Source organism: Onychostoma macrolepis, chromosome 11 (genome assembly GCF_012432095.1).
Source record: "Onychostoma macrolepis isolate SWU-2019 chromosome 11, ASM1243209v1, whole genome shotgun sequence".
Lineage (NCBI taxonomy): Eukaryota > Metazoa > Chordata > Actinopteri > Cypriniformes > Cyprinidae > Onychostoma > Onychostoma macrolepis.
Genome location: NC_081165.1, coordinates 28,420,904 through 28,435,717, shown reverse-complemented (window position 1 = coordinate 28,435,717; position 14,814 = coordinate 28,420,904). Strand labels below are relative to the sequence as shown.

The 14,814-nt window shown below is 32.0% G+C and overlaps 1 protein-coding gene across 1 annotated transcript; it reads left to right on the top strand.

Moving 5' to 3' along the window:
• The first annotated feature begins 734 nt into the window (after positions 1–734).
• Positions 735–14,385, top strand: tmc8 (transmembrane channel-like 8). Its single transcript, XM_058790463.1, has 16 exons — positions 735–847; positions 2,647–2,860; positions 4,200–4,348; positions 4,427–4,564; positions 4,650–4,699; positions 5,732–5,871; positions 7,345–7,492; positions 7,590–7,754; positions 7,931–8,082; positions 8,164–8,251; positions 8,529–8,626; positions 9,494–9,680; positions 10,602–10,732; positions 11,333–11,485; positions 13,073–13,151; positions 13,448–14,385. The coding sequence occupies exons 1-16, from the start codon at positions 799–801 to the stop codon at positions 13,517–13,519; spliced, it is 2,013 nt and encodes a 670-aa protein (XP_058646446.1). The 5' UTR covers positions 735–798; the 3' UTR covers positions 13,520–14,385.
• Positions 14,386–14,814: the final 429 nt, after the last annotated feature.

Sequence of the window (14,814 nt, the reverse complement as noted above, 5' to 3'; positions counted from 1 at the left end):
ATGCAAAAATAAATAAATAAAATAACAAGATATAAATGGATTTTCTTTTCTTTTTTAAGTGGATTTAAATTGTGACAATCTATTTTTAGATATTTGTTATTTATTGATAAATAACAATAAAAATATTAAAAGTAAAATAAAATAAAATAAAATGTAACTCAAGCCTAAATTAAAATAATAAATAAATATATAAATAAAAAAGGTTTTGTTTTGTTTATTTACTTATTTTATTTTTTTGAATGGGTATGATTTGAAAGAGCAATTTTATAATTGAAAATACTATTATTTATTGTCTTGTTAAATACCAATAAAAAGATTAAAAATAAAATAAAATCAACTGTAACTCAAAACTGAAATAAAATGCAGAAAAAAAACATAAAAATTAAAATTAAAAGAAAAGAAAGAAAGAAGGGATAAAAAAAACCCTGGAATTTCTGAGTGGGTTTAAATTGAGATTAAATGCACCTTTTTGTATTGTCTTGTTAATAAAAAAAAAAAAAAAAAAGGCAGGAAGTGAAATAGACTCAAATCTGACTTGAATGTAAATCTATATAATCAAGAATGAGTGTGTAAATGTGTGTGAACAGCAGAGAGTGATTGAGACACGTCCCTCATCCAGAGATGCGTCAGTCGTCCGTTCTGCTTGATTTAGACTTTGAGTCGAATTGAAAGCTTATTCATGTTCTCACATTCTGATGCGACACCCACTCGTTCATCACATGACTTCCTGCAGACTCACACACAGAAGTGCTAAAGAGAAGAGCATTCTGTGTTTGTAAGGCCTTGACTCACGCACGCATGATGGAGAAACAAGACGGGACGCCAGACTTCCACAGACTGACCTCAGGTAAAGAAACACCTGTGTTTATGAGTTATTGACACAGATTCCATCATCATCATTGATCAGCTGACATCTTATATGACACTGAATCATTTCTACATGATGATTTAGACCTGACTTCCTCCTCCTGTGGTTTGTTTGTAGAAATACTTCACATTAACACTCGCTTTAACAGTCAGTCGCAGCAAAACTGCTTTTTAAAAACTTAGAATACAGTATCTTTATAAATACTTTTTGATCAGTTTTTGGTTTCTTGATGTGTTTGAGAGCATTTAGACTCTTCACAATGCTTTAAAAAAGGTTCTTCGTTGGCGTCCATGAAGAACCTTAAACATCCATGAAAACTCTCTTCATTGCACAAAAGGATCTTTAGATCAGGGGCTTTCAAACTGGGGTGGAAATGTTTGGAGAAAGTGTAAAAATTTTATTAATTAATATTAAAATACAGTGCATGCATAATTTCTAAGTAATTATGTTTTCTGACTATATATATTTTATATTTTGACAATAAATCTTAATAAGTACTATTTATTTTGTACATAAAAATATGTACAAAAATATATATACAAAATAAAAATAAATATAAAAATCAACTTATAATAATACAAGCACTGTAAATAAAAAAATTATATACAAATAAATAAATAAATAAATTTACATTTAGTCATTTTGCAAATAAATAAATAGGTAAATAATAATAAATAAGTAAATAAATAATAAAATATAAGATTAAAATAAACTAAAATTATTAAAATAAATAAATATATTAAAACAAAATAAATAAATAAATAAATATTTGAGTGAAATAAATAAATAAAAATTAGATTAAAGTAAATAAAAAGTTATAAATAAATACATCAATATATACTACACTGTAAAAAAAAAAAAAAAAAAGTTGAGCTAACTTAAAATTTTAAGGCAACCAGCTTCAGCAGATTTTTGAGTTTTCTCAACTTGTCGTTTTAAGTTTATACAACAAAAATTTGAGAATCTCCCACAAAAATAAGTTGAGCAAACTCAGAAATCTGCTGAAGCTGGTTGCCTTAAAATTTTAAGTTGGCTCAACTTTTCTTTTTTTTTTTTTTTACAGTGTATAACAGTACAGTAGTAGAATAAGAAAAAAATTTAATAATGTAACTAATTGGAAACTACACTCAATATTTGCCAAAACATATTTTCAACATTAGTATAATATTAGTTTTTCACAGTTTAAATTGTGTCCTTATTGAAGGAACAAAACAAATGTTTTAATTTTAATTTTTCTGATAGGGGTTCCTCAGCTCGCTCTAGGATGACCATATTTGGGTTCATGGCATCTTAAAAGATTGAAAAACCCTGCTTTTGATTTTTTAAATGTTCTTCAGACTAAGAAAAAGTGGTTCTACTAAAAACAGATCACTGAAAGGTTCTTTGGGGAACCAAAAAAGGTTCTTCTTTTGCAGAGATGCCCAAATCTTTTAATATGAAGGGCCAAAAATCAAACTAACCAAAGGTCTATGGGCCAAACGTAAATGTTGCATTAAATCCAGCTATATTATTTTTACATTTATTTTTCAAATTTATTACATTTTTAAATGACTGGGAAAAAAAACAACAACATTTTTATCCTGCTTTTTACACTTTGCTACAAAAATTAATTTAAAATGCTAAAACAAAAATATAAATTAGAAATGAATATATGCTACCAATTATCATCATCGAAGGTCAGCTTTGGGCCTGGTTTGAGCATCTCTGTTCTGATGCATCGCAGCAAAACCCCTTCATTTTTAACAGGGTTTAATGAATGCTGATGTTTGTTCACGCAGCTGAGAGCTGGAGCTCGGATCGGTCCAGCGACTCGTGTGAATACTATCAGACGGAGATATTTGGCCTGTTGCCGAGCTCACAGGCTCATCGGCGGTTTCACGCAGAAGCCATCGCAGATGATCCGGATCAGAGTCTGCTGGACAGAGTCTCCTGGAACCCCAGCGTCCCGCTCCGAGATCTGCCCGTCTGTCTGCAGGACAAGAGAGACATCCGGTGAGACGAGTGCATCTTCATCTTCACACACACACACACACACACACACACAAATCACTGATGAGAACAGAGACAAAGAAGAAACTTTCAATTGAGAAAAAATTATATATATATTTTTTTTGTATTGTCTTATAAAATAGCAATACAAAATTAGAAGTAAAATGAAAGAAAATCTAATTTTAAACTAAATTACAATGCAAATTTTTTACAAATAAAATAAAAAATAAATCAAGATGTAAACTGAAATTTTTTAATGGGTTTAAACCGAGACAATCTGTAATTTATTTTACTTTTCATTGAATATACCATGTATTATTTTGTTAAATGCCAATTAAAAAAGTTAAGTTAATAAGTAAAATAAAATAAAATCTAACTTGAATCTAAATTAAAATGCTGAAAAATAAAATAATAAAATCAAGATATTTTATATGTTTTATTGAATAATATCATGTAATTTCAAATAAATAAAAAAATTAGAAGTAAAATAAAATGTAACTCGAGCCTAAAGTAAAATGCTTAAAATAAATAAATAAAATCTAGCTATAAAACTGAGTATTTGTGTTGGCTTAAATTGAGACAATTCATTTTTTAAATTTTCAATGAATATACCATTATTTATTTAAATACCAATAAAAAGATTAGAAGTAAAATAAAAAAATGTAACTCAAACATAAATTAAAATGCTAATGCTAATAATAAATAAAATCAAGATATACATTAGAATTTTTAAGTGGGTTTAAATTGAGACAGTATGTATATTTTTTAAACTTTTCATTAAATGTACCATTATGCATTGTCTTGTTAAATAAATATTATAAAACTTTCATTGAATATACCATTATTTATTGCCTTGTTAAATACCAATAAAAAAAGCATAGAAATAAAATGTATTAAAACTAAATAAAATGCTTACAAAAACTAACTGGAATATTTGAGCGGGTTTAAAATGAGACAATCTGTGTTTGTATATGTTTGTATAAATATTTACTTCTAAAAATAAAATAAAATCTAGCTAAGATTCAAACTGAAATCATATTTCTCATATTTACTCAATCGTGGTTAGTTAATGTAATACTTCTGCTAATAAAAACGTTTCAAAACAAGCAGCTTTGCCATAATTATAGCAGAAATACAGGAAATATCTTGGTCAATACTGGGGAGATAAAAGATTTTTAAATATTTTTGCCTTTTTATTTTATAAAAATTAAATTTTTATTCCATGGCAGAAAAACAACAACTGAATTGCAAGATGAGAAAAAAAGATTGCAAAGGGCCAAAAATAAATCTAGTGTTGAGTTTCAGCGTTTCAGAGTTTTGACCAGCTGTTTGTGCCAATCAGAGAGCGGCAGCACCTGCAGAGCCACAGCATTAGCTACTGGGACTCGTGGAGGCGGAGCCAGCAGAAAACAAGGCGGCGCTTAAAGGAACATGTGGGCGGGGCCGTATCAGGACTGTTGCTGTGGAGACACACGCTCCATAAGATCGAAGGTGACTGTGATGAGTGTGTTGCATGTAGGTGAGTAGATGACGATCAGAGCGGTTAATCGTATGCGGTCTGCTGCACAGGTCAGTTTGGGGTCGGGGTGAAGGCGTACTTTGTGTTCCTACGTTACCTGGTGTGTCTGAACCTGCTGTACTGCGTCATCATCGCCGGATCGGTGCTGACGCCAACCCTGGTGTTCGCACAGAACTCAAATACTCACGGTGAGAGCGTACTCAAGTACTCACCTAAACATGATGCACTGATACTCATCTGATCTCCAGTAAAAACATGACTCGATTCTTTCAGGATCTCTGGGATTCCAGAACTTCTCATTCAAAGACTTTTTTGTCGGATCGGTAAGTAATTTTATGCACACTCACTATGTTCATCTGAACATCATTTTCAGATTTCGGTATTTAATAAACTCATTCAATATAATTGAAAACTCACTCACTATGACCAGAGAGCAAAAAAAAAAAACTAAAAAAAAAAAAAATATTCAACATTACGAGATAAAAAGGTGCAATTGCTTTAGTTTTTATTCCATGGTAGAGAAAAAAAAAAGAAAAAGTCAAAATTGCGAGTTAAAATGTCACAATTAATTATTTTATTTTTTTATTCCATGCAGAAAATAAAATAAAAAATAAAAACAAAACCGAAAAAAATTTATTGTGAGATTCAAGAAAAAAGGTAAAAAAGTAGCAATTTTTTTTTTATTCCATGGCAGAGAGAGAGAGAGAGAGAAAAACTGCAAGATGTAAAAGTTGGAAATCCAAGGAAAAAAAAAAAAAAAAAAAAAAAAAATTGGAGATAAAAAGTTGCATTTACCTTTTTAATTTTTTGCAGAAAGAAAAAAACAGAATTGCAACACGTAAGCTCAGAAATCCAGAAAAAAAGTCCAAATTGTGAGATGTAAAGTTGTAAATTCAAGAATAAAGGTTAAAATTGTGAGATAAAAATGTGCGATTATTATTATTTTTATTTCTTGGCAGAAACAAACAAAAACAAAAAAGCAGAATTGCGAAATGTCAGATATCTGAGAAAAAAGTCAAAATTGCAAGAGTAAAAGTCACAATAACTTATTTTTTTATTCCATGGCAGAAAAAAAGAAACAAGCTTCCATAGATTTAATGTTTGTTTCTTTTAATGTTAGTAAAAAGTTTTTATTCTATTCCCTGACTTTTAACAACTGCCTGTTATTTTTGTTTGAACAGATATAAATGAATTTTCATGGAGATTTATTATAACCATATTATCGGCTTAATTGTTTATGACTTTCACATTTATATCTTTACTTGATCCACGCCATATTCTTGAGCATGTAAACAAGATTCCTATCTTATCTTTCCCAAATAAATATGTTCTGGGTCTGTTCTGTGTGTTTTCAGGGTGTTCTTGAATCCTCTCCAGTGTTTCATAGTTTCTACACTCGTGGATCTCTTGATTTAGATTGTTTAAACACTCCGATCCTCTTTCTCCTTGGCATGACCTCTGTCCTCTTCCTCAGCATCATGATGGTGGTCCGCAGGTCAGATCGTTTACCTATGTGCTATTAAATGAATTACGTTTTTGCAGCTTCTGAGGCAACCTGCATTTGCAGCTCTTGACCACTAGTGGCGCTATAACCATACACTCTATCAACAGCATAATTTCAACTCATCTCAGTTTGCAAATGCTGTTCATAGATTTTAAAAACTATTGAACTGGGAACATTCACACATGTATCTGTGGCATCATTTCTCACCTGATTTACAGGGACACGGTGATGGGAAAAACATGAGACAGGTGGAGAAAAAAAATTCAATGCTTTTGCGTTTGCAAAAGTTTGGTGTTCCTCTGAGAAACTTTGCATTCACTCACAAAACTTTTGAGAATGCAAATTTTCTTGGTGAAAACAAATGTTTTGCAAGTGAATGTATCAGGAAATGCTTAAATGTTTTCACACAAAAGGTTTGCAAGTGAACGCAAAGCTTCTCTGAAATGCAAAAGCTTTGTGTGCGAACGCCAAGTTTCTCAGGAAAAGCACATTTTCTTGGGGGAATGCAAACATTTTAAATAAGCAAACAATATTTTTTGGGAAACGTTTTGCAAGTAAATGCAAAGTTTCTCAAGGAAATGCAAAAGTGAACGAAACGCAGAGTTTTTCAGGGAGACTTGTGGAATGTGAACGTTTTTCTGGGAATGCAAAAAATGTCTGCACTATTGTAAAATGTTTTGGAGAGTGCGTTTTACTTACATGCAAAAGTTTTATGATAGAGTGTAAAGTTTCTTGGGATAAGCAAAAGTTTTAACAAGCAGATGCAACGTTTCTCAGAAAAAAACAGTTTTATAAGTTAACGTATAGTTTCTCAGGGAACGCACAAGTTTTGCAAATAAATGCAAAGTTTGTCTAGGGGATGCAACATTTCTCCAAAAAATGCAAAGGTTTTCAAAAGTTTAACAAGCAAACACATTTTTTCTCAGGGAACACAAAAAAATTGCGAACAAATGCCTAGTTTCTCAGAGTGCGCAAACGTTTATGAGAAAACGTAAAGTTTCTTGGGATATGCAAAAGTTTTTACAAGCGAACACAACATTTCTCAGGAAACGCAAACGTTTAAATGAGCAAACGTAAAGTTTCTCTGGGAACACAAAAAAACTGAGAACAAATGCGTAGTTTCTCAGAGTGGAAACGTTTATATGAACAAACATAATGTTTCTCAGTGAATGCAAAAGGTTTATGAGAAAACGTAAAGTTTCTTAGGATATGCATAAGTATTACAAACAAATGCAAAGTTTCTCATAGAAATGCAAAACTTTTACAAGTGAACGCAGTGTTTCTCTTAAACGTTTTATAAGCGAACGTAAAGTTTCTCAGGGAAAGCACAAGTTTGATGAGCGATTTTTGGGGGAAAGTTTTGCAAGCAAATGCAAAGTTCCTCAGGAAATGCAAAATGCAAATGAACACAAAAGCATTGAATATGACTTTATTTTTCTCATCTCATATTTCTCTCATATTCAGGACAGTGGTCGGCTACAAACACTCGTGGCTCACAGGAAATCGCTTCAGCTCCAACTTGAGTTACAAGGTGTTCTGTGGGTGGGATTTCAGCATCCAGAACCCTCAAGCAGCGTCACTGAAACAAAACTTCATCAGAAACGAACTCAGGGTAAGAAGTCATGTCAGTCTCACAGAGAGAGAGTTTATAGATGGGTTAGGATGCGGGAACATTATTCCCAATGGATGACCTCTGACCCCTGCTCCAGATGGATCTAGAAGAGCAGACGTTTCAGCAGAGAGTCCAGCAGCGATCTCTCAGACACTGGGTCGAGCTCATCTTCCTGCGGATCCTTCTGAACTTCCTGGTGCTGGTTTTTCTGGGCAGCTCATTCGCCCTGATATATTTTGCCATCGACAAGTCACAAATTAAGGTACCAATATAAAGTAAAATAATTGAAGCAACACCATGCAACTTTTGTCCCTGTATTGGTTGAAGCATAAAAGTACAAGTTACTTTGTTTTGAACTATGATTTATACTATGTATGTTTCATTTGTTTAATAGCTAACGTCCAGGCATCGTTCTCTCTCTCTATCTTCATTATTTAGTATGAGAATCATTGGATTGTGTGTCTGATGTTAGAGTATCTTCCTCCGATCACAATGACGACAGTAAACTACATACTTCCACACGTTTTCAGTAAGATCTCAGAGTTTGAAGATTACTCGCTCACCATCCAGCTGAACCTCACACTAATCAGGTCAGACAGGTCATGCACTTTAACCTCTGATGTGTAAAACTAATGGTGTTAAACTAATGCATGTATTAACTTCATGTGCAGGAGTATTTTCCTAAAGCTGGCATCTTTGGGCATCTATCTGTTCTACTTCATTAAAGCTCAAGCATCTATGAATCAAAAAACACACAAGGTTTGTTCAGAAGGGAAAAAGTTGTTTCTCCTAGAAAACAATATGCAAAGACACCAAGGTCTGTAATTAAAGGTCAGAGATCTTAGGAACTCATACATTTCTTAATAAATGATCTGAGCTGCTCTACATTCATTATAAAGCTCTATAGTCTTCCCGATTTGTGACTGTTTGTCTTTCTCCTGATGCATTTGAGGAGAAACATGACAATGTTCATACTAAAATGAAACAAATAAGATCTTTTTTAACAGGTTAAGCTGTGTGTATGTGTTTATATCAGTGCACAGAGAATGCGTTTGGGAAGGAGATGTACAAGCTCACCATCTTTAACCTCCTGGAGTGTTTCTTCAATGCGTTTTGTGTGGCCTACCCAAGAATGTGAGTTACTTATACTTTATTTAACCATTTAATACTTTATAGACCACTTTAGACATAAAATACATACGGGCCCCTCTGAGACCGCATATTTTAATAACTTAACACCACATTTGCATGTTTATGGTTCTCTGGTGTCGGATAATGCTAATATGACATGCAGCTCAACACAAAGTATTTTTGAAAGTGCTTTGTATTTGAAATGCAAAAGGTTTTCAAACAAACACAAAGTTTCTTGCCGGAATACAAAAGTTTTACAGTTGAGCGCAAATGTTTTGTTAGCAAATGCAAAGTTTCTTAGTGGAATGCAAAAGTTTTATAAGCTAATGCAAGGTTTTTCAGGGAACTGTTGAGAGCGAACACAAAGTTTCTCGGTGGAGCACAAATGTTTTATAAGCAAATGCAAAGTTTCATGGGCAAACGCAACAAATATTTCGCAAGCAAGCATCTCAATATCGCTTGGTTGAACGCAATTTTGTTAGAGAACACAAACGTTTTGCAAACGAACGCAAAGTTTCTCAGTGGAATACTTACTCTTGTCAGTGAATACAAACTTTCTGAAGCAGTGCAAAAGTTGTGCAAATGAGCGCAAGTTTTTTGAGCAAACTCAAAGTTTCTTTTATTTATGAGCTCACTGGAAAATGCAAAAGTTTTGCAAGCAAATGCAAAAGCGTCGAAATATAATTGTCCTCGGATCTCATTAATTTTCATTGACATGTCCCTTTGCATTAAGTACACTGATGCTCATTGTGAATCCCTTTTATGTATTTGCATTTTACATTTTTAATATTTTAATTATCTGCTTTTCATCAACTCACATACTCCAGGTTAGGAGACTCTGCTTTAGCTAATGACCACGTCTCATCGTAGGTTATTGGTGGAGAGGTTTCCATCCTCAAAGCTGGTGCAGTTATTAGGCAAGAAGCAGTTTGAGATCTCCTTCAATGTTCTGGATCTGGTCAACAGTCAGACAGTCACGTGGGTCGGCGTGTTTTACTGTCCTCTGCTGCCAGCCATCAACACCATCAGGCTGCTGTTCTTCTTCTACGTCAAGAAGGTTTGATGTTTGATTCACTTTTTTGAATAGAAAAGTCAAATCAAACAAAACTAACCTAAATGCTTTAGGGTATTATTTTAGAAACAGCTGTATACATTTATATTTAGTCATTTAGCAGACGCTTTTATACAAAGCGACTTACGAATGAGGACAATGGAAGCAATCAAAATCAACAAAATAGCAATATATGCGTGTTATGACAAGTCTCAGTTAGCTTAACGCAGTACATGTAGCAAGGTTCCGTTTTTTTTAATTATATAATAAATAAAAAGATTAGAAAAAGAATAGAGCAAGCTATGTTAGAGGCCTTTTTTTTTTTGCTTTTGTTAATTGTATAATAAATAAAAAGAAAACAAATAGATAGAATACAAAAGGAATAGAGAAGCTAGTGTTAGTTTTTTTTAAAGAAAACAAGCACTTAGTAAATGAATAGAATTAGAATAGAGAGTGCTAGAGATGTGCTTTTAGTAGTGCTGTCAAACGATTAATCGCGATTAATCGTATCCAAAATAAAAGTTTTTGTTTACATTATATATGTGTGTGTTCTGTGTATACTTATTATGTATATATAAATACACACACATACATTTTTTGAAAATATTTACATTTATGCATTTAGATATTCTTATATTTTATATTATATATAAATATGTTTAATATATAAACATAACATATTTTTCTTAAATATATACATGCATTTGTTTGTATTTATATATACATAATAAATAAACACAGTATACACACATATATTATGTAAACAAAAACTTTTATTTTGGATGCGATTAATCGCAATTAATCGTTTGACAGCACTCATTTTTAGCCATTTCTAGAAGATGGTTAAGGATTGAGTTGGGGGAACATTTAATGTAAAAGTCTGTGAAAGTGATTATAATGTAATACTATGATTTCTCTGTCTGTCAGTTCACAGTGGTGCGGTGTTGTGCGCCGGCTCAGAGAATGTTTCGGACCGCAAGTTCATCTGTTCTCTTCCATTTCATGCTGTTGTTGGGTCTCTTCATGGCTGTGGTCACATTAGTTGTCAATATCAACAGGTACTAATGCTGATAAATATCTATAATTTAGTACAGTTCTACATGCAAAACCAGTGTTTTTTCATGCACTGGTCAATTTACAGATTTTGGGCTATTTTGCTTTCATAATTTGTCTTCTTTCAGACTAGTGGAAAGAAAACATCCAAAATACACATTTAAGTGTACTTAATGTATTTGCATACATTTGCGTAATGTATTTCACAGTATTTTTTGATTAATGCATTGATAAAAAGAGAAATCCAAAATCCCTTCTGTAAAAACCTTTAACTCTAATATGCCAACAAAATCAAACAAGAATTTTAAACCAGGCTTTATCCAATGTTCAGAATTATTTTCTGGAAATTTATGCAGATTAATGCATATTTAATTAGACAATGCCAGTAGTCTTGAAAACTTGTAATACAAAACATGTGTCTTAACTGTCATTAATCAACTGGGGAAAGCTATTAACTAACATTTTCACCTGTGCTGCCTTAATAAAAGAAAATGAGACAATAAATATCTATTCTCCAAATATTTACTCAGCAGTTGTAATATGTGGCCTTATACTAGCGTGATGTTTCTCACACATTCATAAATCCTATCACATTCTCCTCTTAGGGTTGATCAGGGTGGCTGTGGCCCGTTTGAAGGCAACAGGACCGTGTTTAATGTGACGAGCGTGTGTTTAAAGACACTTCCGGATCCGGTCCAGACCACCATCAACTACATCTCATCTGAGGCCTTCGCCTTCACTCTCATACTGGCTGAAGTGTAAGTGTGTGTTAATGTACTTCTAATGCCGAATCCTAACCAGGTGTGACGGAATCAGGGTTATTATTGTGAATTAAAAATAAAACCATAAAAAAACACTTCAACATGAACTATATATATATAAAAAAAAATAATAATAATAATATATATACATATATGTATGTATGTATATACACTGGCACTCAAAAGTTTGGGATCAGTAAGATTTTTAATGTTTTAATGTTTTTTAAAGAAGTTTCTTCTGCTCATCAAGGCTAAATCTACTTGATCAAAAATACAGAATTTGGTTTTGTTATTTTGTGAAATATTATTGCAATTTAAAATAACAGTTTTCTATTTTAATATACTTTAAAATATAATTTATTTCTGTGATGCAGCGCTGAATTTTCAGCATCATTACTCCAGTCTTCAGTGTCACATGATCTTCAGAAATCATTCTAATATGCTGATTTATAATCAATGTTGGAAACGTTGTGCTGCTTCATATTTTTTTGGGGACCTGTGATATTTTTTTTAGGATTCTCTGATTAATAAAAAGTTCAAAAGAACAGCATTTATTTTAAAACTTTTGTGTTACAATATACAATGCTATTCAAAAGTTTGGGGTCAGTAAATTTTTTCTTTCTTTTTTTTAAAGAAATTAATACTTTTATTCAGGAGGGATGTGTTAAATTAATAAAATGTCATAGTAAAGACTTATATTGTTAGAAAAGATTTCTATTTTGAACAAATGCTGCTCTTTTTAACTTTGTATTCATCAAAGAATCAAATAAAAAAGTATCACAGGTTCCAAAAAACAATATGAAGCAGCACAACAGTTTCAACACTCGTAATAATCAGCATATTAGAATGATTTCTGAAGATCATGTGACACTGAAGACTGGAGTAATGATGCTGAAAATACAGCTTTGCTTCACAGGAATAAATTCTATTTTAAAGTATATTAAAATAGGAAACCAATAAGATTTCACAATATTACTGTTTTTTCTGTATTTTTGATCGAATAAATACAGCCTTGATGAGCAGAAGAAACTCCCTTAAAAAACATTAAAAAACATTTTTAAAAAGGCAACATTTCTCTTTTGTTGTTTAGTTTATGTTGAAGTTCAAAATAACTAAACTGTAAAAAAAAAAAAAAAAAAAATTTTGTTTCACCATAAAAAGTAAGTGATTTCCTGCCTTAAAAAGTTTAGTCAACTCAATTATCAAAGTTGTCACTTAGTACAGCTTAATATTTCAAGTTGACTAAACTTAAAATTTTAGGGCAGCACAACCACCTACTTTATGTGGAAAAAATAATGTACTATGTAAAATTAAATAAACTAAAACAAAAACTATACAGACAAATAAAAAACTAATAAAACTTACAAAAACAAATAACAAAATTTCTAAAATATTAACTTAAATTAAAATGAGAAAATAAAAAAGAGAAAATATGAAAATACAATCTAATGCAAAATATTAACCACATCGATGATACTAAAATAATACTGGTGATGCTAATAATAAGTTGATGCTATTTTTTTTTTGTAAGTAATTTTTTGTAAATGTACCGATGTTCATTTATGACCCGTTCTTCTGTTTCAGTGTCATACTGACGTCGTACGTGTCTTGTGGACGAGCGAATCGTAAAGCCATCGAGAGACTGAAGGACATGTTGGTGATGGTGAGTGTGACGTGGACAGAACTGAGCAGAAGTCAAAGACGTGCAGTTTCATTAATTGCATTCCTTTAGCAGATTCATTTATGCAAAGTGACATACGAATAAAGAAAAATCCGAACACAATGTTCAGTGTTTGCCAACATGATGCTCATGCAAGTAATGCAATTTGCAACATTTCCTGTCCTATTCTACGACTGAACTATAGATAAACATGTTATAAACCACAAAACTACAGATATTAATAATGTCTATCCTTCTGTGACATTCAGACTGTTTTTTCGTCTGTATTTTCTCTACAGTGCAGCTCTGATAAACGCTTCCTGGTGAAGCAGCACTCGACGATCATGAGACGACAGCAGAGAACACGCTAACATCCCGTGAAAAAATACGATAAAATTTAAACAAATGGTAACTTAAAAACTTCCTCTTTGTTTAAAAAAACAAACAAGAAATTACACTGAACAACTTGATCTGAAGCTATACTCAGCAAAAATGGTCTGTGTGTTTATAAGTGTCATGAAAAACTAAATTACACCAGCTTTTGGCTGTAATGTAAATAAACATCAGAGGGGAAATAAAGTAAATTCACCAAATGTATGATATGAGTCTTTTAAAGTTGAGGAAGAGGCAGGATTTGCACTGATTTCATCTCATTCAGAGCTTTATTCTCTGTACTCATGACCTTTGACCAAAGTTCACCTAAATGTCAGTTTAATGTGCAAAGGCCTGTTTACACCAGTAACAATAACTATATTTGCATCCACACCAACGCACAATAATGTTTTGTTTATTATAGGCATGCTGCAGTTTTGTTGCCTGTCACTTTAAATGCTTTTAAAGACTGATGGATTTTGATTGGCTGTCAATGTTTTTATTGTTCATCAGATGGAAAATAATTGCTTTGAATGTGATTCCAACATGGTTCCTCTGTAGTTATCGTTATACAGTAGTTGTGTTGTGGAAATGTTATAATTGTATTCACTGTCCTCGTTGTGAACGGGCTTTAAATATCAACATACTGTATCAGTACTGTAAAGTATGTTTGTGTTCTGTGATGTTTATGGAAACAGTATTTTTGCAATTCGTGTGGTACTTTTAGTGTTTTTACATTTTAAAGCTCTTGGTCAGTATTATTCACACATAATATAATAATTTTGTTATGCTTTAGTTCCTTAAGTGTGTGCATTTCAGTTCATTTGTAAATGTATTCTCACAATAAAGTGTTATATTAGTATCACTGATGTACTATTTTAGTTTTTGTTCATATTTTGATTTAGATTTTATTTTATATTTTCAGTTTTCATTTTAAATTTTAGTTAAAGATTCAGTAATTATAGGCCAAGAACTGAAGGTGCGGAGGCACCTGTTGTAATCGTTAGCGTTCTTTTTTTAGCCCATAGAACCGCTTGCGGGAAAGTTGTGAAATTTGGCACACTGATAGAAGACAGTCCCAACATTAACCACAGCAAATTTGGAGTCTCTAACTCAAACTCTCTAGCGCCACCACTTGTCCAAATTTGCACTCATGTTTATGCTAATAACTTTTGAACCGTAAGCCATAAAAGTAAAATTCTTTAAAAAAAATTTAAAAGATTTTTTCCTCTAATTCCTTGGCTCATATCAAGTCGAATGGACACCAAAATTCAAAAATCGTAAGGTTTAGTTT

Excerpts from the sequence above, each read along its gene's own strand:
- tmc8 (XM_058790463.1), top strand. The coding sequence starts at position 799 with ATGATGGAGAAACAAGACGGGACGCCAGACTTCCACAGACTGACCTCA. Across the intron at positions 2,861-4,199 it reads CAGGACAAGAGAGACATCCG|AGAGCGGCAGCACCTGCAGA; the intron begins GTGAGACGAGTG and ends TGTGCCAATCAG. Across the intron at positions 4,700-5,731 it reads AAGACTTTTTTGTCGGATCG|GGTGTTCTTGAATCCTCTCC; the intron begins GTAAGTAATTTT and ends GTGTGTTTTCAG.